A 22,340-nucleotide genomic window follows, 5' to 3' on the forward strand; every position below is an offset into this window, starting at 1 on the left:
TCTTAAGATCCAGGAGAGCCTGTCTTCACCAGCTGCCAGCACCAAGAATGTAGAAAAAAAGAAAAGAAACAAAGCAACTCGCCTCTCCCCCCATAAAAACCTGCCGAGTTGTGAACTCTGTGGTCAGGCTGGTTAGCCAGATTTCAGTCATTTCTGCCACTGAAGCAGCGCTCCCGAGATCCTCACTGCTTCCAAATCCATCTGGTAAATTCCACGGAGCCCGGTCCATTGCGAACAGAAAAATGGACAAGTAGCCCAAACCGGTGCCTTAGAGCAGGGGTATTAAAATAAACGAGATGCTGGCGGGCAGGTTGAGCGAAAACCCGAAGTGCTGCACTGGCAAGGTTAAAAGTGCTTCCAGGACCAGCTCTGTGCCCGCAAACACAACCCCCTTTGCTGCCGGCACCCAGCCTGCTGGGGCTGGAACTCCACAGCCCCAAAACTGGTGCGGCTCAGCTATGACTGACCAGCTCCACTTCACGGCACCCACCAGAAAACACCAAAACCAAGCTGGAAAAATGCAAGGAAACTGCACTTCTGTGCATGTTTTAACAAACTTTGATATTACCAGCGATGGAGAAGCAAAGCAAGCGCTGTTTCAAAAGCCAAAATATAGACAAGGATGTGCTCACCCACTCCACAGCTGACAATCTGCCCACAGAAGAGACAGAATTGGCCTTTCACAAAAAAATCAAGCACTCCAGCTACAAAGGGCCCAGGGAATTCTCTTACTGGTGCAAGGACGCAGCTAACAAGTGCAGCAAAACAAGGATGGGGGAAAGGAAGGCTGCAGCCTGTAGTAACACACCCCCATCATGTCTTCCCTGTTCTGTCAATAGGTGGGTTGTTGTCAGGCTCAACAAAAAAAAAAAATGAAGGCAGGAAGATGAGCAACTCAAAAAAAAAAAAAAAAAAAAAAAAAAAAGCAAAGGAGGCGGGCAGCGCTCGCACAGGGCCCGCTGCCCCGGGCGGGGACAGCGGCAGGAGGGGCCGCCGCCCTGGCCCCCCCGATCCTCGCCCCCGGGGGACGCGTGACCCCGCCGAGCATCCTCCGCATCGCCGAGCAACGCGGGCCCGGCCCCGCTCCCCCCGCGGGCCGAGGAACCGCCGCCCCCCCGGCCGCCTCCTACCTCCCGGTGGCGGGCGGGAGCGCGCCCCTCGGCGGGAGGAGGATAATGGAAGCGGCGGGGCGGGCGCACCGGCGGCCAGCGGCGTGCGCGGGGAGCAGGGCGGCCGGTGCCCACCCGGTCCCCGCCCGCCGCGCCCCCCCTCCCCGCCCCGCGGGCAGACGGCGGCGGCCCCGGCGCGCCCTTTGTGCGGGGAGCGGCGGCGCGGGCCCCGCGGTAGGTGTGTCCGGAGGCGCGGGCAGGGGGTGTGCCGCCCGCCGGGGCGGAGCGGGGATGCTGCGGCCGGGACCCGCGGGCCGCGCCGCGCCCTCCCGCCCCGCCGTTCCCCCCTCCCGCCGCCCCTCCTCACCTCTCCGCTGCCCGCCTCGGCGCCGCAGGCCGCGCGGAACCGCCGCAGGTTGATGCCGATGGCGGCCGAGACCTGGAGCGCCGCGTCGAAGCCGGGTCCCACCCCGGCCGCGGGGCCCCCGGAGCCGCCGGAGCCCGGCGCTGCCCCGCCTCCCCCGCTTCCCGCCGCCCCGCCGGAGCACGGGCCGCCGCGCTCCTCCTCGCCCGCCGCCGCCGGCGCCGCCGCCGCCTCGGCGGCCCGCAGGCTCCGCACGGCCGGCACCCGCAGCCGGGACCCCCCCGGCCCCCGACGGCCCCAGCCGCCGCTGCCGGGCCGGGCAGGGAAGCGCCACCGACCGCTGTGCGCCATCTTTACTGTGAGGCGACGAGCCAGAGAGCGGGGCCGGGCCGCGCCCCGCGCCCTGGATATCTCCTCGTCGGCCTGCAGAGGTCCTGCATAACAGAGGATGCTATGCAGATTGCGGGGCCCCGCCATCCAGCCGCCCGGGGACCTGGGTAAACCATGCGCGACCGGTGCTGGCCCGGCATAATGCTGGGTGATATGCAGTTTCCCGGGCCCAGGTGCAAGCGCTGCCCCGCGCCCTGCATAGCGCAGCCTCCCACCGTCGCGGCTGTTCATTGCTTGGAGCGCCATGCAGGCGCGGGGCACCTCGCGAGCGAGCCCCAGAACCTGGCTGACGCATAATCCGGCCGCCGGCAGCCCGCATAACCCCGAAGGCTATACCGAGCGGGAGCGCGAGCCGCCGGCGCCCGGGACCGCGCATACGGCAGCGGCCGCCCCACCAGCCCTCTCCACAGCGCGGGGCCGCGGCGAGGCGGGAGCGCGGGGGGCGGGCCGGGGCTCCCGGGGCCGCCTGACAGGGCCTCTCCGGGCTCCCCCGTACCGATGCGGAGCTCGGGGCTTGCCCGGGGAGCCGCTCTCGGGCAGGTGACGCTACCCAGGTAGGTGCGAAGGGGCAGCGACGCTGAGGTACCTGAGGCGACTGACCGGGGTTCTCAGCCCCCCTCCCGCCGCGGCCCTGCCCGCGCCCCGCTTGCCTGCTGGCCGATCCGGTGTCCCGCCAGGGGCCATCTCCAGGGGCAGGGACGACGATGGCACCGGCCGCGGCTCCGCTGCTGCCCGGCAGCGCAGGCTCAGCTCCGTCATGTACGGCAGTGCAAGGAGGGGGTAACCGCCAACAAGTGTGTCCCTGAGGAAAAACAGCACTGCAAACACACGAGCATCGGTTACAAAACCCCTCTGTTTGGGAGACATAAAATACCCATTTCCTTTATATCTCAGTAACTGAAGGGGGAGAGTGAGGAGGAAAGGCTGTTTGCCCCCTACGGAAGCAACCAAACCATATCTGTGATGTTACAGAGAACAGAAAAGCTCCTGAAACCCATTGGGTTCACAGATGTGTTGGTTTATACACACGATGCACTGCAGGGGTTCTGCTCTGGGAGCAGCACTCGGACCCCTTTGCAGGAGAAAACATTAAAATGAGGTGGTTTCTGTCTCTCTAGGGAGCGTGAAAGGGACTGAGGTTTCCAAGCTTTGCTATTCCAGTTTAACCCTCCAACTGCAGGGAGGCTGACAGCACGGGGCCTGCGGCATCACCCCAGACAGCAGCGGTACAGGTAGGAAGAGGGCACGGGAGGCAGGCAGGGGGACCAGGCAGACTTCTCTGAGATGCACAAACCTTCTGCAAATCAAAACCACACTTTAAACCCCACACGTGAGCTATCTGTCCCTTATTAAGGAAGATGTGCTGCACAGCCCCACCCAGGGGCCCGGCCCGTTCCCCTCGCAGGTATTTATCTGCTGGACAATGGGTTTGTGAAGACAAGAGCAAAGAACTTGCGGGGAGGGGCAGGTTTTAGGACTGTTGCTCACCCTTGCCAGCACACATACCTGCTGCTTCGCCGGGGCATCGGGCTTTGGTGCGAGATAGATTTACCGGTGCCCTTGGCGAGAAAGCGTCACCTCCTCAGAGGTCAAAAAGAAGGAACACTGACCAGGACCCATCCTCTAAGGCAATAAAAAGAGTTAAGTCCTACCCCAACAAAGCTGCCAGCTTCAGAGAACTCCTCCTATGGATTGTTTTCTGAGAACCTGTTGAGGGGAGGCAGCTCACCAGGTTTTTGTACACATCTCCACAAAAGCTGGTTGAAAATGAGCAAGCCCGTGGATTTTGGAACAGCTGAGACCCGCAGCCAGCAGCGAGCTCCGATGACACAAACAGCAAAGCTCTGCTCACCCTCATAGCCAAGTTGCACCCCAAACCAGCAGCACACATGGAATATACACCCCACGACATACACCACGGCACGTGTCTTTGCATACTCTAAATAAAGCACTGGCACTTCCTTCTGGATCTTGCTCGCTGATGTGAAGTACATTCAGAAACAAGGAATACTTGCACGCTGGGGCTGGAGCTGGGGCCCTCGCGCCTTCCCCAGCGCTGCAGCTGAGGCAGCGTGGCTGCCCCAGAGCGCAGGTGTGCTAACGAGCAGCGGTGGTAACGCGCCGCAGCATCACCGAGCTGCGGGGCTGCCCAGGGGACCTCCAGCAGCTGTCCCTGCTCTGAGGACAGGCCAATTGCCACTGCCAGCTGCGCAGCCGGGGATAAACGACCACAACAGCTTGACGTGGGTTCCCGCCTTTATTGTCACAGACCCCGCTACAAACGTGGGACTGCGGCACCGTGGATGGTGCCACCAAGGACACGTCTTCAGACGTTGTAGCCGATCAGGCCACGCTTGCCAATGATCTCCCCGATGTAAAACCACATCAGCACCTCTGTGGCCACCAGACCGTTCTGCAGCGCTTCCTGTAAGGGAGAAAGGCACCCGTGAGATCACTGGCCCCACGACGGCTTCCCGTAGCCCAGCCCCACGCGTGAGCAGCCATGCGCTCAACCAGTTCACGCGGCAACAGCTTCAGCAAAACAGCCAATGCACTTGGGAGTGTTTATCGTGTTTAGCAGACCGCATCACTGCAGCGGCTCTGAAACGTGCAGTACAGCATCACTCGTCATTCCTGCTTTTTTACAGCCCTTTCAGAAGATCGTTTCTCCCCATGGAACACTGGAACTGCGAGGCTGCGGCAGCACTGGGGCTGGATCAGCCACCGCTGGTCCTTCTGCCCTGGGACATGGACACAGTGGGTGGGGGCAGGGAGGAGCAATAAAACCCTTCAGCTCTTGGCCCCCGGATTCCTCCAGGTCCCTGAGCGCCGCCCCTCCGTTGTTTGCCGCGGCACCGTGAACCATCCCCAGGGCGGCTCTCCCGCCCACCGGCAGCGCTCCCCCCTCGCCGTTACCTTGACCGTGAGCTGCCGCAGGCGGCCGCTCTGGAAGGCGCGCACCAGGCCCTTCATGCTGTCGATGGCCCGCGGGATCTCTGCGGGGCTCGGCGGGGCCAGCTCCACCTTGGCGTAGAACCAGAACGTGGCCAGGCGCGGCTTGGAGTACGCGACGGCGGCTGCGGGCGGGAACGGGACAACGGCATGTGGACAACGGCATGTGAACAACGGCGGGGCCTCGGCGGGCCCGGCCCTCAGCTCCGCGCCCACCCCTCCCGCCCGGCACAGCCCCGCTCTCCAGGGCTCCCCGGGGCTCCCGGCGCTCACCGCTGAGGAGCTGCGGCCCGCGGACCGCGATCCGCTGCACCAGCTTCTGCGCCGCCTGCGCCATGCCGGCCTGAATGTCACCCCGGCACCGCCGAGGACCCCGCCGCCGCGCCTGCCCGCGCAACGCCTGCCGGCAGGCGTCCGCCGCGGGCAGCCCGTGGCGAGGACCCCACGGGGCGGGGCGCGCCGCCGGCGGATCGTGGGTTCGAGCCCCGGGCGGTGCCGTTCCCACCCACGGTCCCAGCTCCCGACAGCTGCCAGACTTCCACCACCGGCTGTAAGATCAGATCTAGATTTAATTTCCAACGCCCCTCCGTTCCCAGCGCCACGTACAAGTTGGCAGAACTGTCCCCCTCCAGCCTGCACTGGCATCCAGCCCTCAGAACTGCTGTGGCCGCAGAGGCATCGCGTTCACATTGAACTGTTACAGGGTTTAAACAGAACAAAACAGAGGGAAGGAACGTGGCCCACGCAAAGAACAAGTGACAGGGTGGGGGTGCCAGGCCACAGAAGGGACCGTGGTCTTCCCCTGAGGCAGACGCTCAAAGCTGTAGTGCAGCAGAAAGTCTCAATATTAAAGAGAAAGTCTTGAAAAGAAAAGACAGAACGAGTGGTGGAGCTCCAGCCGCTACCCCTGCAAGGTTTATCTGGCCCGTGATTGTAGGTCTGGGGATGAGATCCTGGTTCTCAGTTCAGCGATCCCTCCAGCTCCTCCTTCTGCTTTTTCCTCTCCGCCAGCCACTGCTGGATCCTCTCCTTGAGCTCCGTGTTTGGTCTGATCTGATCCATGGTGAGGGGGCTCCGGTTGAAAGGATCCGTCTGGTCACTGAAAGACAAAGTGTTGAGATTATTCAGGCAATTCCATCCCTATGAGAGAGAAAAAAAAAGGAGGAGGACAGGCCAGGAAAAGTAGCATGATCTCTCTGCAGACACACTGAGATCGGGTGTCACTGGATAAGTGAAACAGATCCCCAGAAAGCAGCAAAGTGTGAGGCTGACGCTGCGTACCTGAGGAGGTGCCGGGCTATCGTGGAGCGGTCCACGGTGACGCGAGAGGAGGGCAGGATCACTGGGTCTGACATCAGCGTGCTCATGATGGGATCCAGGAACTCGTCACAGGCATCCGCGTATGTCTCCTCCTCCTGCTGCTGTCGGTCTGCAAGAGACTGGTGGGCACACACAGTGTTTAGACTCAGGCTCATTCTTCCAAAGCCACACTTGCTCCTAACTCACACCTAAGTCCTCCCCGCTGCCCCCCTAGAGCCTTGCAGGGAGCCCCGCTCCCCGAAATCCTGCTCCACAGCACAGACACAGTGACACGCGGGTAGCAGAGGATGCCAGGAACCAGTTCCCCCTTCTTTCGTGAGCTTAAATTTGCTCCAGTTCTCACCTTGATCCTCTCAGCCAGGTTACTGAAAGACACAATCATGTTGCCAGGCTTGTTGATTTTCTTCAGAACCCGAACAGTTTGGGCAAAGAGGGTCGGCGAGTAGGAGCGGCCATCCTTAGGCACTGTGGCACAGAAGTTTTCTTCATCCCTGGACCATGGGTTAAAAGAGAGCAACGGTTTAAAAATCCACATTTATCTGACTGTGAAACAGAGTCCCCACAGCAGCTGCATTATCACAGCGCAGAGCTCAGAGCAAGGGAAAAGCAGGATTGTAACTAAGCTTTTCTCCTGGGTCCTCTCCAGTATGAACGTAACCGTCACCATGTGTAACTTCCACCCCTGCTAGCCGGGTTGCTGCTGACTTCCCCGGGTAATTTAAATTAAAATCATGACAAAAGAGTACAGTGCACTCCCGAAAGGCCCATCCTGGCTCGCGGTAAGCACGCAGAGCAGCTCTGACAGTGCCATGCCCAGAGGAGACACCACCCAGGACATCCCCACAATGGCTCCAGGGTGGCTCCTGCCACTGCAGAACTAGCTGTCCCTTGTCACCTACCCCAGGTTTAGGTAGATGGTGCAGATGTCCGACACGAGCTGCTGCGGCTTGAAGTCAAACTCGCTGAAGTCCTTGACCTTCAACGCTCCCATTTTGGGGCCAACCAGGTGCTGCAGGAAGTAGTTGAGCATGGAGATGATGCGCTCGGCCAGGAAAGGGTGCACGAACAGCGACTTGATTTCTGGAACAGAGACCGACAGCTCCCTGAGCTCCGCGCGGTCCCTCCCGCTCCTCGGGGTCCCGGCTGCCATCCCCACCTGAGGTCAGGAAGGCCAGCGTGCCGATGGTCTCATTGGACATGATGTTGTGGAAGCGCGCCAGCTGCCCGAACATCTGCAGGCTGGCCTCCTTCTCGCGGCGAGCCTCCGGCGACAGGCCATCCCAGTCCCCGCGGTCCTTCTCGATCTGCTGGACCTTGATCTTGCTGAGGTACTGCAAAGAGATGGCGGGACGTGTGTGAGAGTGCGGGGAGACGGGCAGTGCCGGCTGAGTGCCCGAAAAGGCCACTCACAACCACAACGGTCTCACAAAACACAGAACATGTGTTTAGACAAACTGTAGAAAGTCCATAAACGTTTAGACCTGGATGGATGGGCAATATCCACATCACCTGCCTCATCTGCTGGCCTCCTGACTATCAATTCTACAGCAGGTAAAAGCTCCCCATAAAAGCCCTTTCTATCAGCCACAGGTTGTGGTGAGACAGTCGTCATGCACCAGGGACGGGAGCTGCCCCGGCACTGGCCTTGCAGTCCCCAGGGAGAACTGCCTGGAGACAAAGGCCTTTGTGAAGACAAAACGCCTGCCAAAAGGCCAAGGGATTTGATAATCACAAACCGCAGAGGGCGTTTCAAGCCTGGCTGAGTCCCTATTGGCAACACCACAGGCGTCTTGAGGCAGTCAGAACGGTTCCCAACGTGACGCCAACAGCTCAGCCCTACCTGTATGGCTTCATCCAGCAGGAAAATGGCATCGTTCATCAGCAAGTTCAAGAAGCGCAGGAACAGAGGGGGGTTCATCGCCTCCAGGTTCTCTGAGGCGTAATCAGCCAGCGCCTGCGAGGAGCAGGAGAATGGCTGCAGCTCCAGTGCCGTCCCCGCAGCAGGACACAGAGCTGCACACACACATACACATTTCTGGGCTCACCTTGATGCTCTGCCGGTACGAGTCAGTGCCCCACATGTACCTCAGGATGGGGTACATGGGACGGCGGTAGTTAAACTTCTGTTCAAACTGGTGCGGGTCACCTAGACAGAAGCAAAAGCGAGAGCGTTTCAAGAGGGCAGCACGCAGGGGTTGTCAATTCCTCCTCACAGTCTGTTTGAAGCAAAGCCCTGTTCCTGTGCAGAAACCTTGTCACCCATTTGAAAGCAGCACAGCCCATCCCGCGGCGGAGAGGACAGGTGAGGACTGAGCTGCAAAGCTTCAGCTCTGGAAATCCTTTCTAGATCCGCAGTTCTGCACAAGGCACAAGTTTGGGAAGACGCTTTCCTGGAATGCTGCCTGCCTAACAGCACCGAGCAGCTTAATGAAGCACAAAGGGACTGTCTTGTTTTCAGCTGCGTGCTTCAAACCCTGCAGACGTTACAGACACAGAACAATTGTTCCCCTTCTGTGCTTACCGGTAAACTCGATATCCACAAAGACTTTGATAAGCGCCTCGGCAAGGTGGGCAGCGTTCGGGTAAGAGCAGAACACTCGCTTGCGATGGAACACGCTCGACATGAGCGGGTTCTGGGCCTGATCCAAGTGAGGCATCACAGCTTCCAGCACTTCAGCCAGCTTGGCTCGCAGGTGAGGATTTTTCATCCTGCGAGAGGAAAAAGCAAATCCAGGATGGTGTTAAGGGCCAGGGTGCAGGGCCCGAGCTGTTTGGGAGACTCCAGGCGCTGCACCCATCCGTACAGGAGCGCCCAGGTGTTTACACGTGCAAACCAATGAACAGCAGAAATGCAGTGTGTGCGGCAAAGGCTCATCAGGAAGATCAATAAAACTACTCAATTTTGTTCAGCACTCGGTTACCAAGTGGAGTTCATAGAGCTACTCCAAACAGATCAATTGCAGACGCCTCGTTTAAGGAGCACCGGAGCGGCTCGAGCTGACAAGACTCCTGCGTCACGCAACCGAACAAGTAGTGAGACACTGAATCCCAATTGTGCCTTTCATGCAGCCCACGTCTTTCAGGCAGGGCCTGTTCGCTGTGCCACCACAGGCAGAACTTGGCTCTTCCCATGAGATCAACCTGCAGCTGTACAAACCTCAGGCACTCCAGACACTGCAGAGCAGCACACAGGGCTCACCCCCGGGGCTGTACGCACCTCTCCACGTCACCCATGAAGACAGTCACAAAGTGAAGGACGTGCTCCAGAGAATCGGCACAAGTCTCCAAGATGTCGTCAGCGAAACGCCGCAGGAAAATGAAGAAGTCACCCAGGTTATCAGCAAAGAATTCTGCGAACAGAGACTGGATGTGAGATCCTCCTGGGGCAGCTCATTCTGCCCTTTTCTGGCCTCAGTGACAAGGAAACCCAGGTGCTACAAACACCTGAAGGAATGAGGCCGCATATGTGTAATGCCTCAAAATGCAGCGCTACGTGAGCAGCCCTGCACTGGGACGGGACAGGGACTGAGCACTGGCAGCACACATGGCTCACCTGGCACGTAGGCCAAGGCGCTGTTCTCCACTACCGGCAGCGGGAAGCTGAGCTCCAGCGGCTCCGTCCCGCGGTTCCCCAGCGCCAGCTGCACCAGCAGCACCGCCATGGACACCTGCAGGTTCAGGCAGTTCTGCAGCAGCTGCGGCTCTGTCATCGCTGCCTTGGTGGAGAGGTAGATGGTCATAAGGCGCTCGAACTGCTCCCGGAGGCTGTCAGCCGCGGGGCTGGAGCTCTGCTGCGCCTCTCGCCACGCCACTTGCAGGCGGTGGAGGCTTTGGTTGATCTTTACCATCTGGTCGTGCAGCCTGCCCGCAGAACAAGGCAAGGAGATCAGAGCTACATACGTTCAGTGCAGAGCGCTTAAGCGATACAGAAGCCAGCAGATGCCAGAGCGGCCTGGGAAACCGACAGCATCCTCAAAACCTGCCGCAGAGGTGCAGACAAGGAGCCGGCACAGCCACGAACCCCTTCGGGTTAGCAAGGTCAGGGACCCAGCGAGCCCAAGAGATGCCTGCGAGGTGACATTCTCAGTTCCCCAGCAACAAGCACTTGCATCCGTTTTTCATCTATTGCTATATTTAGAGAATAAAGCAGAAGGGGACAGCGCTTGGATCAGCAGTGACCTGACAGTATCCAGGCAACAACTGCAAAGGGAAGCTGAGAAAAATAACATGTCCTGCTGTCCAGAACACCCTTTCCTGGGAATGGGCGGCTGCCTCGCATTGCTGCTCACATTAAATCCCTTCGCTGGGGCGGTTTGGAGAGCTCGCAGCCCACAGCTGCTCTGCCACAGAGACGCTTTGTAGTAGAGAAGTGACATACCAGCAGCACCTTCCCTGAGGAGAGGGGACACTGAGCGACCCATGGACACCCAGCACTTGATATTTATTCTAAAACTCACATGGAGCCCCTGACACCGTTGACATTGTGAGCACCAGTGAACACGGTTTGTTTGCAGATCGCTCAGCCTGAGGCTCAAACCTCAGTCAGAACACACAGAGAAAGGTATTCGGCAGTGCAGCTCTGTTTTTACTACAGATTTATGCGGCCATGCACAGGTGGAAACCAGCCCAAGGGCAATGTGGTACCTACAGCTTGAGCATACACGTTTCTTACACATCAGACAGGACTTAACGCTTTGGCAGCTCCGAAACATGCGGAGCGGCAGCACGGTTACCTGTGGAAGCCCAGGTGCAGGGTGTACTGCGTGAGCACCAGGTTCTCCGTCACAAGGTTGTAGCTGTTGGCAAACTCTGGCTCCTGCTCGCTCAGCGCGGGTATCAAGCACGTTTCCTTTTCCAAACCTGGAACAAGAAGTGACTCTGCGTCAGGCTGGCGAGGAGGGGGTGCAGAGGGCCCAGCTGAAGGCACAAAGCCACTGGTGGGGGTGCCGGGAAATGTTTAATTTTATTTCGTGTTCAGCTCTTCCCTCACCAGCCCCTCCCGTGATTCTCCCTCACTGTACACACAGCAGGAGCGGTCAGGAGGCCCCTCGCTCGCTGTCCTGCTCCCTGAACTCTGGGCGCACCTCTCATGTGCACGTTCTTGCTCCTCCTCTCCTCCTCGTTCAGCTCCTTCAGGGCGCAGTAGGTGGGGTTGAAGCTCAGCAGCTTTGGGGATTTGGGTTTGCAGAAGGGCTGGCACAGCCGCAACAGCGCCGCGCCCAGGTTGAGGAAGAAGGCGTCGGACGCGTACATCTGGAAGAAGATCTCCGGCATCTGGTTGGCCCAGATCTTGGTGCGGCCCGCATTGGCATGGAGGCAGTTTCCCAGCCAGGACAGAATCCGGTGCTTCGTCTCCGGAGACAACTGCAGCAGGTTCTTCAGCAGCTGGTAGATCTTCTCGTGGAACTGGGCCATGAACTGTGACCGGGACAGAGCGCAGTTGGGGGACTCATTCTCACCCCTTTGCCTCTCACGCTCCAGACCACACCCAGCTCCTCAAGGGCTTTCCAAGTCAATCACAGCCAGGACAGTTCTAATTAATCACCCTTCAGATAAGCAGCTCAAATCGTGGGGCTGGCACCACAGAATAATGAGGGGCAGCCTCAAAAGCAAGGTTGAGAACAAGCTGATTCCATGGGGACCAAACCCAACATTATCTACATGTTTTCAGCAGCAACCACGACCCTGAAAGAACATGTGAGCGGGGAAGCCCAAGCCATGAGCACTTCTGTGCCCCAGCTTGCTCCTGTGTTTATATCCTGCGTGCGGCTGTTACACTTGGAGAACCCACAGCGCTTCTGAGACTCGCTTTGTCACATCTCAGATTCTTAAACCTTGTGGGACTCAAGCCCTGACATCGTGTCTGGAGCCCTCGGGCAGAGAGAGGCCGTGGAAATGCGCGGGGAAGCGGCACAGTTGCACTTCAGCCCACCTGATGGATGTTGGACTCCTGCACCTTGATCTCCTGCGGGCTGGAGCGGGAGGGATTCAGGAAGTAGCCGTGGTTCTCCACCACGCCGGGGGTCTTCAGCAGGCAGGAGATGTTTAAAATGGCGCCGAGCAACGTCTTCTGGTACATCTGCCCGTTGCTGGGGTCCTTGGGCTGGATGTAGCCTGCAAAAACCTTGGGAACGCAGAGGGACATGCTGACAGGTGTGTAAAACCCCAGTAAAAAACCCCACAAACTGTTGGGCTCAGGACAGGCTCTCAGAGCGGAGAAGAGGGGCAAGAGCACACACGTGAGGGGTTGTTACGCTGCGCTGTGGGTGTGACCTCAACAGATCAGGTCATAGAAACATGCCCCTGCAGCAGAACCTGTGAGGAGCTCGCTGTGAGGGCACAGCACCCACCTTTGCAATGTCCTTCTGCCTTGTGAAGTAGAGGAGCACATCGAGGTAGGTGTACAGCAGGATCTGGCAGAGCTCCAGGTCCTTGATCCTGCCCAAGACGATGTCAAACACTGGGATCATCACCTCCCCGAACGTCCGCACCTCCTCGTCCATCGTCAAGGCTTCTATGACCTCCTCAAGAAACTCAGTCACGTCTTCAAAGTCTAGCAGGAGAGTAAAGCCCATCATTTGCGATACTTCAAGGGGCCGAGCCTTGGCGTGTGTACGCACGACCCTTCTAACCACCCCGGTGGGACTTACGTGCCCCCCTCAGCGCCTCCAGCATCAGGTCCAGCAGCTGCTCGTACACATTCTGGTTGACATAAATCTCCGGTGTGAGGAGGACAGTGCGGGTGTTGGACACTGTCAAGTTCCGGCAGCGCACGGCGAAGGGCAGCAGGTTCTCCGGGACCTTGGTTATCTGTGCGGGGAGAACGGGACGGCATTGGAGGATCTGCTTCTGGCCGCTAAAACCTCTGCGTGGCCGCCTGGGACCATGCACCTGGGTGACACCGCTCCCCCTGCCCACCTCTTCTCGTGCCCTCTGGAAACAGGCGTAGAGATAGCGCAGGATCTGCCTCTCCCCCGCATCCCGCTCAGCGGAGAGATTCTGCGTGCAGGCAGACGTCATGTGGATCAGGTGGTTTCCTGGCTCTGGCAGCAGCAGGCGGGTGAACAGGGCCTGGGCAGCGGCGTGGACAGACGGACAGTGAAACACCCCGGCCAGAAGATGTTCTCCCCAGAAAAAGAAGCCCCGGGTCACCACAGGCTAAACTATTTCTGCCTGGAAGAGCGTTCTCCATCCCTCGTTAAGTGACAGAGCGTGACCCTGTGAGCCCTCAGGGTAAACAAGTTTGCTTTGAGAGCTGCAGCAGCCCTGACAAAGGTTATTTTCACTGAAAAACCCTCCTGGAGTGACTGACACCTCTGCAAGTGCCAGCAAACTGCTGTGGCCTCCAGCAGGAGGGAACAGATGCAGCAAAACCTCAACCTTTCCCAGCCTTGCTCCCCAAAAACCCCATGGCTGCTTCCAGCAAGGCCAGAACAGCAGCTCCACGCTGCACTTTGGCAAACAGGCTGCGGTCAGGATGCACCGCAGGGAAATAAGGTCGATTCCTGTCAGTGGGGAGAGCAGAGCCCCCGCTGCCCAACCCACCTGCTCCACGTTGTTCATGTCCAGCCAGTCCTGCTCGTCCAGGTCCGCCGCCATCTCCTCCAGGTAGACGCAGCGTGCCGGGATCCCGTTCCCGCTCTTCATGCTGGGGTCGCCTGGGGAGAACACGGAGCAGCTGCTTGCCCCAAACTGACGGAGCTCTGGGGGGTCCCTGCCCGGCGCCCCCCGCCCCGCGGGGCCCGCACTCACTGTTGTCCAGGGTGATGAGGAAGATCCTCTGGATCATGTGGTTGGTGTTGAGCTGCTCGCACAGCTCCCGCTGCGAGCGGAACGAGCGGCTGATCTCGGCCACCGAGCAGTCGCCGTCGTCCAGGCTCTCGGAGACGCTGTTGTCCGAGTCATCCTGGCTGCCCGCGGGCTCCTCGGGCCCGCCTGCCCGCTGCCGGTGCCGCTGCGCGGCGGCGAAGTGCTTGGCGTCGGCGAGGGAGCCGAACAGCGCGGCGAAGGGGTTGCCGGAGATGCTGTTGTTGTTCTCCTGGTCGGTCATGGCCCCTCAGGGCCGCGCCATGCGGGGGAGGCCGCCGCTCGCCGTGGGGTCCCCGCGCGGTGCCGCGGCCCCTCAGTCGGGCGATCGGCGGCTCCGTTAACGGCCGCGCCGCCTGACAGCGCTGCGCGTCACCGCGGCGCGCGGAAAGAGACGTTGCGCCGCGCGCCGGAAGCGGGGCAGCGGGAAGGCGGTGCTTTTGAAGAACGGCCCCCGGGTGGGGCGGAAAGGGCGCGGGGGGAGCAGCGGCCCCTGGCGGCGCGGAGGAGACACTGCGGCGGCGCGGGGACAGGGGCGGGGACACGGGGACACGGGGACACGGGGACACGGACACGGGCGGCAGAGTCCTGCGCGGCTCCGCACGAAAACCAGCGTGTTTGTCTGCCGCAGAACGCAAACCTCTGCCTCACAGCCGAGTTTGCGATGGTTTTACTCGCTCAGCGACCTCATTTGAATATTAACGATATGTAAATCACCTAATTAACATGCAAATTACATGCAGATCGGTAATAAAACTCATTTGCATATCGAAACACCTGTTGCATAAAGATGGTTAAAAAAACCCACAACACACCCCTAAATATTTTTTTTTTTTTGGTTTCCCCGCCCGAGATTTTTTTTTTTAAAGTTTCTGTTAGTGTGTTTTCGGTATGGGGTGTCTGCAGTTTTATCAGTTTTTATATGTTTATACAAATATGTGAAAGCAAAAAAGACCCGCCCCGCCGGGATGGGGCCCCCAGCACCCCCCGGGCACAAAGCTCACACATACACAAAAGTATAAAGATCATAACTCACCACAACCCCCCGCCATGGTCTTTCCCGGGGCCCGCGCGGGGGGGGCACGGCGGCCCCGGGGCGGGGCTGGGACGGGGCGGGGGGCGAGGTCCCGGCCAGGGCTGAGGGACCGAGGGACACCGGCCTGAGTTCTACAGCAGATCAGAGCAAATTAACCAAAACCGAATAGTCTGATCCAAACAGAGCAGGAATCAGTGACTTGTCGGGGAACCTGGAGGACAAACCCGGGACTAAAGCTTGAAGAATTTGCTCATGGCAGCAAACCGTGACATTTGGCAAGGGCTGGTGGTTCACTGTGAACCGGGCTCATTATCCGCTCATTTTAATGCACAACCGCACCCCGGGGGCCAAGGGCACCCGTCTCCAGGTGACAGCCCCTCCTGGCTCAGCGGGCAGAGGGGATTTTGTGTTTGCTGGGCCTTTCGCACCACGGACAGAAAAGTTTAGACCCGCAGACTTGGAAGGGGAGTAGACAAACGCAAATACGGGCAGCGCTCGCCAAATTAAGGCGCATAATTGTGTTATGCGATGGTTTCCAGCTCGGAGCAGGATCACCGGGGGCCGTTTTGTGCGCAGACCTGCGACGGAGCGAACCCCGGGCGGGCGCTGAGCCCCGGACACGCGGGAACCCCCGAGCCGCGGCGGCTCCGCGCTGCTCCGCCGCTTCCGCCGGCGGGAGACGCCGCACCGGGCGGGGCTGCAGCCACGCCTGGGGGCGCAGGCCGGGACCCTGCGGGTGTCCGTGTCCCGGTGCCGCCCGTCCCGGGCGGGGTACGGGGGTCCCGCGGGGGCGGGAACTGCCCCGGACTGCAACTCCCGGCGTGCCGCGGGGCGGCTGTCAGTCAGCGCGGCGGGGCGGGGCCAGCGGCGGGCGGGCCAATGGGGCGGGGGGCGGGGCCAGCCGCTCTCCAGGGTTCCGCTCGCTGGCCGCGCTAAGTGCGGCAGCGCCCTGAAGGTCCGGGGTTCGGGTCCGGGCTGCGGCGGGGGCGAGGTTGTTACCGAGGGCAGCTCCTCCCCACCCACTCCTCCAGCTGCGTGACCCCCGTCAATTGTTGTGCAAACGAAACAAACATTGCAATTGGCCGCTGTGTGTTTTTTTCTTTTTTTTTTTTAAAGATTTTTATTTAAGAGCCGTTAATCACCCCTTGTTTGGACCTTGTGTTCCTTTTTACAAAACAACCTTGCAGCAAAACCGGCGCGGGAGGAGGGGGCAGGAGGGCTCAGCCCCGCGGCGCAGGGTGGCCTATGGCACTGTCGGTGCGGGACCCCCCGCGCAGGGGGCACTGCCGGGCGTCCCGTCCCCCGCCCCGGAGCGGCTCAGGCCGTGGCCCCCCCGGCTCAGGCCGTGGCCCCCCGCTCCGGCAGCTCCTCCCGTCCGCCCCTGGGGCCGCTCACGCCGGTGACAGCCCCGTCCCCGTGCGCGGTGCCCCCGGCGCAGGGCTGCAGGAGGTGGTCCCAGCAGAGGCTGAGCGTGGAGCGCTCTTGCTCCAGCTCCTGCAGCTCCTTGGCGCTGGCCGCCGGCGTCTGCACCTCGAAGGTCATGTCGAAGCGGCTGTAGTCCACGTGGAAGGCGCCTTTCTCCAGGGACATGCAGGGCTCGAAGCGGTACCCCCAGAGGATCTCGTCCTCCGTGTACGAGGTGCGGGCTTGGCACGTCATCCCTGTGGCAAGACAACGGCTGAGCTGTCGGGGGCAAAGTGACACCGCAACGAACCAGCCCCGGGTCACCCCACGGCTTGGGGAGCCAGTTTTGGCCCTGCGCATCACTTACCAGGACACTGGCCCTGAGCTGGCGTCCACCGCATCTCCAGGACCAGAGACCGGCATCTCCAGCCCCCTGGGAGCCGCTCACCCCACCCGACCCCCCCAGCCCACTCGCCTGTGGCCTCCACAATGCCCTCGAGGATGACGATGATCTCAAACTGCTCCCGGCGCAGCAACTCGGCTGACATGTCCCAGAAGGGGCTGTGGTGGTTGATGACGTGGCAGATGATCTGGGGCTCCACCAGGAACAGCCGGTCCTCGCCCGTGTCATACCCCAGGTTCAGCTCCGACTGCTCCAGCGGGATGAACTCCCCCTCAGCTGTCTGCCGTGACTTGATCAGCTTGGCACGGATCTTGGCATCCACCATGTGGCTGTCCCGCAGGTCCCCCACGCGGAACATCAGGCAGAGCTTCTCGTCACGGCGGGACACCACGCAGTTCTTGCTGAAGATGAGGGTCTGGGCGCGCTTCTTGGGACGGGAGATCTTGACAAACATGCAGCCCACCATGAGGGCGTCGATCATGGAGCCCACGATGGACTGGGCCATCAGCAGGATGACGCCCTCGGCGCAGTTGGCCGTCACCATGCGGGAGCCATAGCCGATGGTGCGCTGGCTCTCCACCGAGAAGAGCAGCGCGGAGACGAAGCCGTCCACGTTCTCGATGCACGCCCGCCACTCGGGATCGCCACGGTGCCAGATGTCGCCCCGCACCCAGGCATCGAAGAAGTAGACGGTGCCGAAGGCCACCCAGGTGACGATGTAGCACATCATGAAGACGAAGAGGAACCAGCGGTACTTGAGGTCCACGATGGTGGTGAAGATGTCCGAGAGGAACCGCTTCTTCTCCTGGATGTTGCCCAGGTTCACCTGGCACTTGCCCACCTTGGTGACGTAGCGCTGCCGCTGCCGCTTGCCTGCCTGCACCACGGGCCCGTCCTCGTCACGCAGCCGGCGGCGCCGGCTCTGCAGCCCCTCCGGCACAGTGGCGGTGCTGCCGCGGCTCTTGCCGCGCACCATGCCAGGAATGCTGGGCACGCTCAGCGCCTGCTGCGGGTACCCACGGGCGCCCGGTGGGCACCGGGGCAGATCGCCGGGACGGTGCTGGGCGGCCACGCTGCCGCAGCTCGGCAGGGCTGGCTCGCCAGGGATGATGCCGCTGTGGTGGGGCAGGGAGAGGTAGTTTGGCATTGGGGTGCTTCTCTTGGCAGCCGCGGCACCGATTGGCTGCTGGCTGTCCTCTGCCAGCACCGTGGGGACAGCTGGGAGTTCAGGCTGCGGGGGAAAGGGTGCTGGTGAGGAATCGCCTCTGGACACAGCCGTGACCAGTGGCACATCCCGGTGCGAGCCATACCTTCTGCGGGAAGGTGCCGTAGCGGCTGGCGTCGGCAGGTGGCCGCGGCAGGTAGGCCAGCATGTGCTTGGCAGTGGGGGCATGTGCCGGGGGCACCGAGTTGCTGCGGCCACGAGGCTCCTCGGGCGCCGGGCGGCTGATGCTGTTGTGGGCGCAGGGCAGCACCATGGCGGTGCTGCGGTGGGGGCTCAGCCCCGGGGTCCTGCCGCGGGGGACACAAAGCGGGGCTTTATTTCGGGTGCAGGGCTCGGGCCACTCTGCACATCCCCATGGGGCTGCCCATGCCCAGCAGCGCACGTGCCGGCCATGGAGCCGTGCCGGGGTGGCCACCAGCGCGCAGCAGATGGCTAAGCCCATTAGGGCCATAATTGCATTGCGGGGATGGGGAAGGAGGCGGCGGCCGGTGGGGAGCAGCCTGGCAGATCTGGTGGATGTTCCCAGCCCACTCCACGCTTGTCACAGGCCCTGGCCGTAAGTGCTGGTTCTCCAATGAGCTCCAAGCAGAACTGGTTCCTGGAAACGCAACCCAGAGCGCAGTGACCCGCGAGGACAAGGCTGGGGACAGGGCTGGGGATGGGGACAGGTAGCGTGGGCGTTCTGCCTCCTCCGAGCATCCCCAGCCGTTGCCCTGGGCAGGACTGCTCCGGCTCCTGTGGCATCTCCTGCCACCGCCCCGGTGGCACCAGTGGCACCCGGTGTGACCTCGTGGCCCCCAGCCCCAGGGGACAGTGACACCCACCTCATGTCCGGGCGGAGCAGCTGCCGGCCCGGCAGCTGTGGTCCTCGCCGGGCATCTCCGCGCTGGTCGCGGATGCGGAGCCTCTGCCGGGCTGTGCCGCCGTGGCCGGTGGAAGGATGAGGAGCTCGGCGGCTGCCGCCAATCCTGCTCCCACGGCAGAAGGTCGCCTGCTAATCTGTCTCAATGACAGGGACAATTACCTCGAGATGACTTAATCGGGAGCAGCGGGTGCCCTGACGCCGGCGGGAAGGAGCAGGAGGGGTTTCCCAGCGGGTTTCCCCGCTCTCGCCCTCGGGATGATGCTCCTCAGCTGCTCTCGGGGACGGGACCACCAGCCAGGGCTGGAACACGTCCCCTACCCGCCCGGTCCGTGTCCCCTCACTGGCCGTGTCCTCCCTGGGGATCCCCGCAAAGGTCCCCCCGGTGCTGCTGGAGCCAGACGCCCTGTGCCAGGAGGACGCAGTAAATCAGCAGCCTGGCCCCCGGCACCCCCGTTGATAAGGAAGACGGCAGATGAAGGAGAGATTAGTCGCTAATCTCCCGGGGAAGATGAATCTGCAAGCTGGACCGCGCGGAGGGGACGCAGGCGGGGGCGGGCAGGAGGCACCAGCACAAAGTTGGATTTTCCTGACCCACCCATTTCCCCACCTGGTTTTTGCAGCGGGATCTCTTCTCCCAGGCAGGAGTTTGCTCAGGTAAAGTAGCCGTGTCCCCAGCGAGGTGCTGGCACAGGAGTGGTGACGGGCACAGTGGGCAAAGGCCACTCTCCCTTGGCTGTCCCTGCCCTCGAAGCAGCTCCCAGAGGCTCCTTTGCACATTGATTTAATGACCAAATGTGAGCAGACACCTCAAACCCACCTGAGAAGAGCCTGACGCTGGCTCTGTGCTGCCCGCACCCCCCTTGGGGTCCCCTCCCTGTCCCACTGCTGCCGAGAGGCCCTTTCCCTGCCAAGGCTCTCGTCAGGGTGGCCGAGGGGATTTGCATGCTTTGGCTTAACCCTCCCGGGTACGGCGAGGCGGAGGGGACGCACGCGGCTTGTCCCGCCGAGCCGGCCGCGCTTCCCTTGCGGCGTGGAAAAACCAACAACGGCTGGAAAATGACCGTGGCCACACCCCGGTGTGGGGGGAACAGGCTCAACGTGCGGCCCCGGGCACCAGACGCGGCGGGACGGCCGCGGCTCCACCGGTGCTGAGGCCGCCGGCATGGCCGGGAGCTGGCGCGCCGTGGCGCAGGCGGTGGGGACGCTGCTGGCCGTCCTCGGCTGGGTCTCCTCCTGCGTCACCACCTTCGTGCCACTCTGGAAGAGCCTCAACCTGGAGCTGAACGAGCTGGAGGTGTGGAGCATGGGGCTGTGGCAGGTCTGCATCGCCCACGAGGAGGGCGCGGTGGAGTGCCGAGCCCACGGCTCCTTTCTGGCGCTGCCACCGGCACTGCGCATCGCCCGGCTCCTCATGTGCCTCTCCAACGGGCTGGGGCTGCTGGGCTGCGCCCTGGCCGCGCCGGGGCTGCGTGGCTGGAGCTGCTGCCGCGACAAACCGGCGCTGAAGCGGCGGCTCCTGCTTGCCGGGGGAGCGGCGCTCGGCGCGGCGGGGATGGCCACGCTGGCGCCGGTCTCCTGGGTCGCCTACAACACCGTCCTCGACTTCTGGGATGACACGGTGCCCAACATCGTGCCGCGCTGGGAGTTCGGGGAGGCCATGTTCCTGGGCTGGTTTGCTGGAGCCTCACTGGCCGTGGGTGGGCTGCTCCTGGCCTGCAGCGCCCGCGCCGCCGGGACGGCGACACCGCCGGCCCCCGCTGGCCGCCAGCCCCCTGCTGCGCGGGGCCCGGCCCGCGGCCACCACCTGCACCCCAAAACCGCAGACCTGGTCATCTAGGGACTCGGGGCGCCGGGCCCCACGTGCCTTTTCACAGGATGATTTGCTAATTCCTACAGCAGCCCCGCAGGCTGTTTTCCTTCCTCGGTGTCTCTGCTTCGCTTTTTCTTGTTTAAGGAGCGACAGGTTTCCTGCAGCGCCCACCGAGCGAGCGTGGGCGGCAGAGGCAGAGCAGCACTTGGTTCTCCCGGTGGCACTCGTGGCGGAGTCACTTGCTGGTGACCCTGCGAGTCCCCCGCAGCCACGTGTGTCACGGTGAACGGCTGCGCCCCGGCGTAGCGGCTTGTTCCTCGCACGTCTGCATCCTCTGATGTATCTGCAATAAATCATCACGGTTGCCGGCTGCGTGTCTGTGCTCTGAGCTGCATCTCACATGGGGTGGGAGCTGCGAGGGTTGCGCTGCCGCTCCAGTGGCGCTTTGGTCTGTCCAGGGAAGATTGGGGGGGAAAAAGAAAGGTGGAAAATGAGGGGGAGAGGGAAAACGAGAGATGAGGCGCTGCCAGAGGCTGCTGCAAAGACAGGTGCCAGCGGGTACAGCCCCTGCAGCAGCATCCTCTTCTCGCTGAGATGACAAAGCCCTCGGGATGCCACAGACCCTCGTGGAGCAAATTCCTCAGCTGCAGTGGTTACCTGTGCGTGAGAGGCCAGAGCGATGTTCTGCGGGTCTCCTGAACCGTTCCTTCCACGTTTTCCAGGCACAGCTGTGAAAATCCAGCCCACTCGCACACCTCTGTGTGACCAACAGCAACGTGGGGCCGGATTCACACCCAGCGTCCCGGCAGGAGCCCGCCCGCCGCGGCGGCACTGGTTAAAAACCCGGCTCAGCACGGGTTTAATCCCTGCAGGTGAAAAGCTGCGGGCGTGTGACCGAGCCCAGGGAGCCGCGGCCGCCAGCGGCATTCCTGGGGAAGCAAAGTCCGCTCTGCGCCAAAGCCGCCCTGGGAAACGCGCCCTTTGCTCGGCTGCGGCGGGGACGGCAGCGGGCAGGGAAGGGGACGATGCCACGCGTTGCTCGGGCTCCCACTTTGAGCGTCTTGCCTCAAAAGTTCAAGGTTTTCACTCAAAGCACCTTGAGATATCCCCAAGTTCTCATCTTCCCGCTCTCTGGCACAAAAGCGGAGCGAAAAGCTGTAAAAGCAGCAGCCCCGGCTGTGCAGCATCCCGTTACCTGGTGAGGCTCCGCTCAGCACAGATAATGGTGCTTCTGCTTCATCGTAAAATAACCGGGAGAACGCAAGATTCTCCTGCGGGAGCCATTTGTTCCTAAATAACAGAGAACGCAGAACGGTGGGACCATGCCGACAGCTCCCATTCACAGACAGCTCTGCTAATTACAACGAATTTTGTACCAGGAGCAAACCCCACCAACATCTGTCTGATTTGTCAGATAACACCTCGCCCGCCTGTTCCTCGCCGCTCTTCCCACACTGCCAACGAGAAACGTGTGTTTTGTCAGAGCAGGTGAAGAGCTGCCATTACAACACAGGGTCACATTAGCAGCTCGATATGTAATTAAACATTTCGACTCCCCGATTAATAAAGAAAACGGAAATTTTGGCTACAGGGGAGGGCGTTTTCCCCTCCTCTATAATTTAACATGAACTCTTATCTACTGCGGCTGCTGGGGAA

General features: G+C 61.4%; 5 protein-coding genes across 8 annotated transcripts in view; 1 reads left to right on the forward strand and 4 right to left on the reverse strand.

Moving 5' to 3' along the window:
* KMT2A (lysine methyltransferase 2A) overlaps positions 1–1,824 on the reverse strand; it is a 38,016-nt gene extending 36,192 nt beyond the window's left edge. For both annotated transcript variants that reach the window (XM_065651877.1, XM_065651876.1), the window contains exon 1: positions 1,477–1,824. In XM_065651877.1, the coding sequence (XP_065507949.1) occupies positions 1,477–1,824 (348 nt within the window). The remainder of the gene's footprint in view (positions 1–1,476) is intronic.
* Positions 1,825–4,101: 2,277 nt separating this feature from the next.
* ATP5MG (ATP synthase membrane subunit g) lies at positions 4,102–5,199 on the reverse strand. Its single transcript, XM_065652111.1, has 3 exons — positions 5,089–5,199; positions 4,780–4,940; positions 4,102–4,288 (listed from the first exon to the last, which is right to left on the reverse strand). Exons 1-3 carry the CDS (start codon positions 5,150–5,152, stop codon positions 4,190–4,192), a joined length of 324 nt encoding a protein of 107 aa, XP_065508183.1. The 5' UTR covers positions 5,153–5,199; the 3' UTR covers positions 4,102–4,189.
* Positions 5,200–5,366: 167 nt separating this feature from the next.
* On the reverse strand, positions 5,367–15,034 carry UBE4A (ubiquitination factor E4A). Of its 3 annotated transcripts, none has more exons than XM_065652043.1 (19): positions 14,978–15,034; positions 13,888–14,627; positions 13,681–13,793; positions 13,054–13,206; positions 12,786–12,945; positions 12,486–12,688; positions 12,068–12,259; positions 11,220–11,553; positions 10,869–10,995; positions 9,689–9,996; positions 9,353–9,485; positions 8,657–8,844; positions 8,181–8,281; positions 7,976–8,089; positions 7,292–7,466; positions 7,035–7,215; positions 6,479–6,626; positions 6,097–6,254; positions 5,367–5,914 (listed from the first exon to the last, which is right to left on the reverse strand). In XM_065652043.1, the coding sequence occupies exons 2-19, from the start codon at positions 14,183–14,185 to the stop codon at positions 5,776–5,778; spliced, it is 3,225 nt and encodes a 1,074-aa protein (XP_065508115.1). In that variant the 5' UTR covers positions 14,186–14,627; positions 14,978–15,034; the 3' UTR covers positions 5,367–5,775. The 3 variants fall into 3 exon arrangements, with proteins under 3 accessions (XP_065508115.1, XP_065508116.1, XP_065508113.1); XM_065652044.1 differs by having other exon boundaries at positions 13,888–14,256; positions 14,978–15,024; XM_065652041.1 differs by lacking the exon at positions 14,978–15,034 and having other exon boundaries at positions 13,888–14,967.
* Positions 15,035–15,286: 252 nt separating this feature from the next.
* LOC135998716 (uncharacterized) lies at positions 15,287–18,625 on the reverse strand. The gene is made up of 4 exons (XM_065651879.1): positions 18,095–18,625; positions 16,857–18,015; positions 16,373–16,638; positions 15,287–15,952 (listed from the first exon to the last, which is right to left on the reverse strand). Exons 1-4 carry the CDS (start codon positions 18,458–18,460, stop codon positions 15,287–15,289), a joined length of 2,457 nt encoding a protein of 818 aa, XP_065507951.1. The 5' UTR covers positions 18,461–18,625.
* A 1,238-nt stretch (positions 18,626–19,863) lies between these two features.
* CLDN25 (claudin 25) lies at positions 19,864–21,012 on the forward strand. The gene has a single exon (XM_065652040.1). It carries the CDS (start codon positions 20,037–20,039, stop codon positions 20,709–20,711), a length of 675 nt encoding a protein of 224 aa, XP_065508112.1. The 5' UTR covers positions 19,864–20,036; the 3' UTR covers positions 20,712–21,012.
* The last annotated feature ends 1,328 nt before the right edge of the window (positions 21,013–22,340 follow it).

Source organism: Caloenas nicobarica, chromosome 26 (genome assembly GCF_036013445.1).
Source record: "Caloenas nicobarica isolate bCalNic1 chromosome 26, bCalNic1.hap1, whole genome shotgun sequence".
Lineage (NCBI taxonomy): Eukaryota > Metazoa > Chordata > Aves > Columbiformes > Columbidae > Caloenas > Caloenas nicobarica.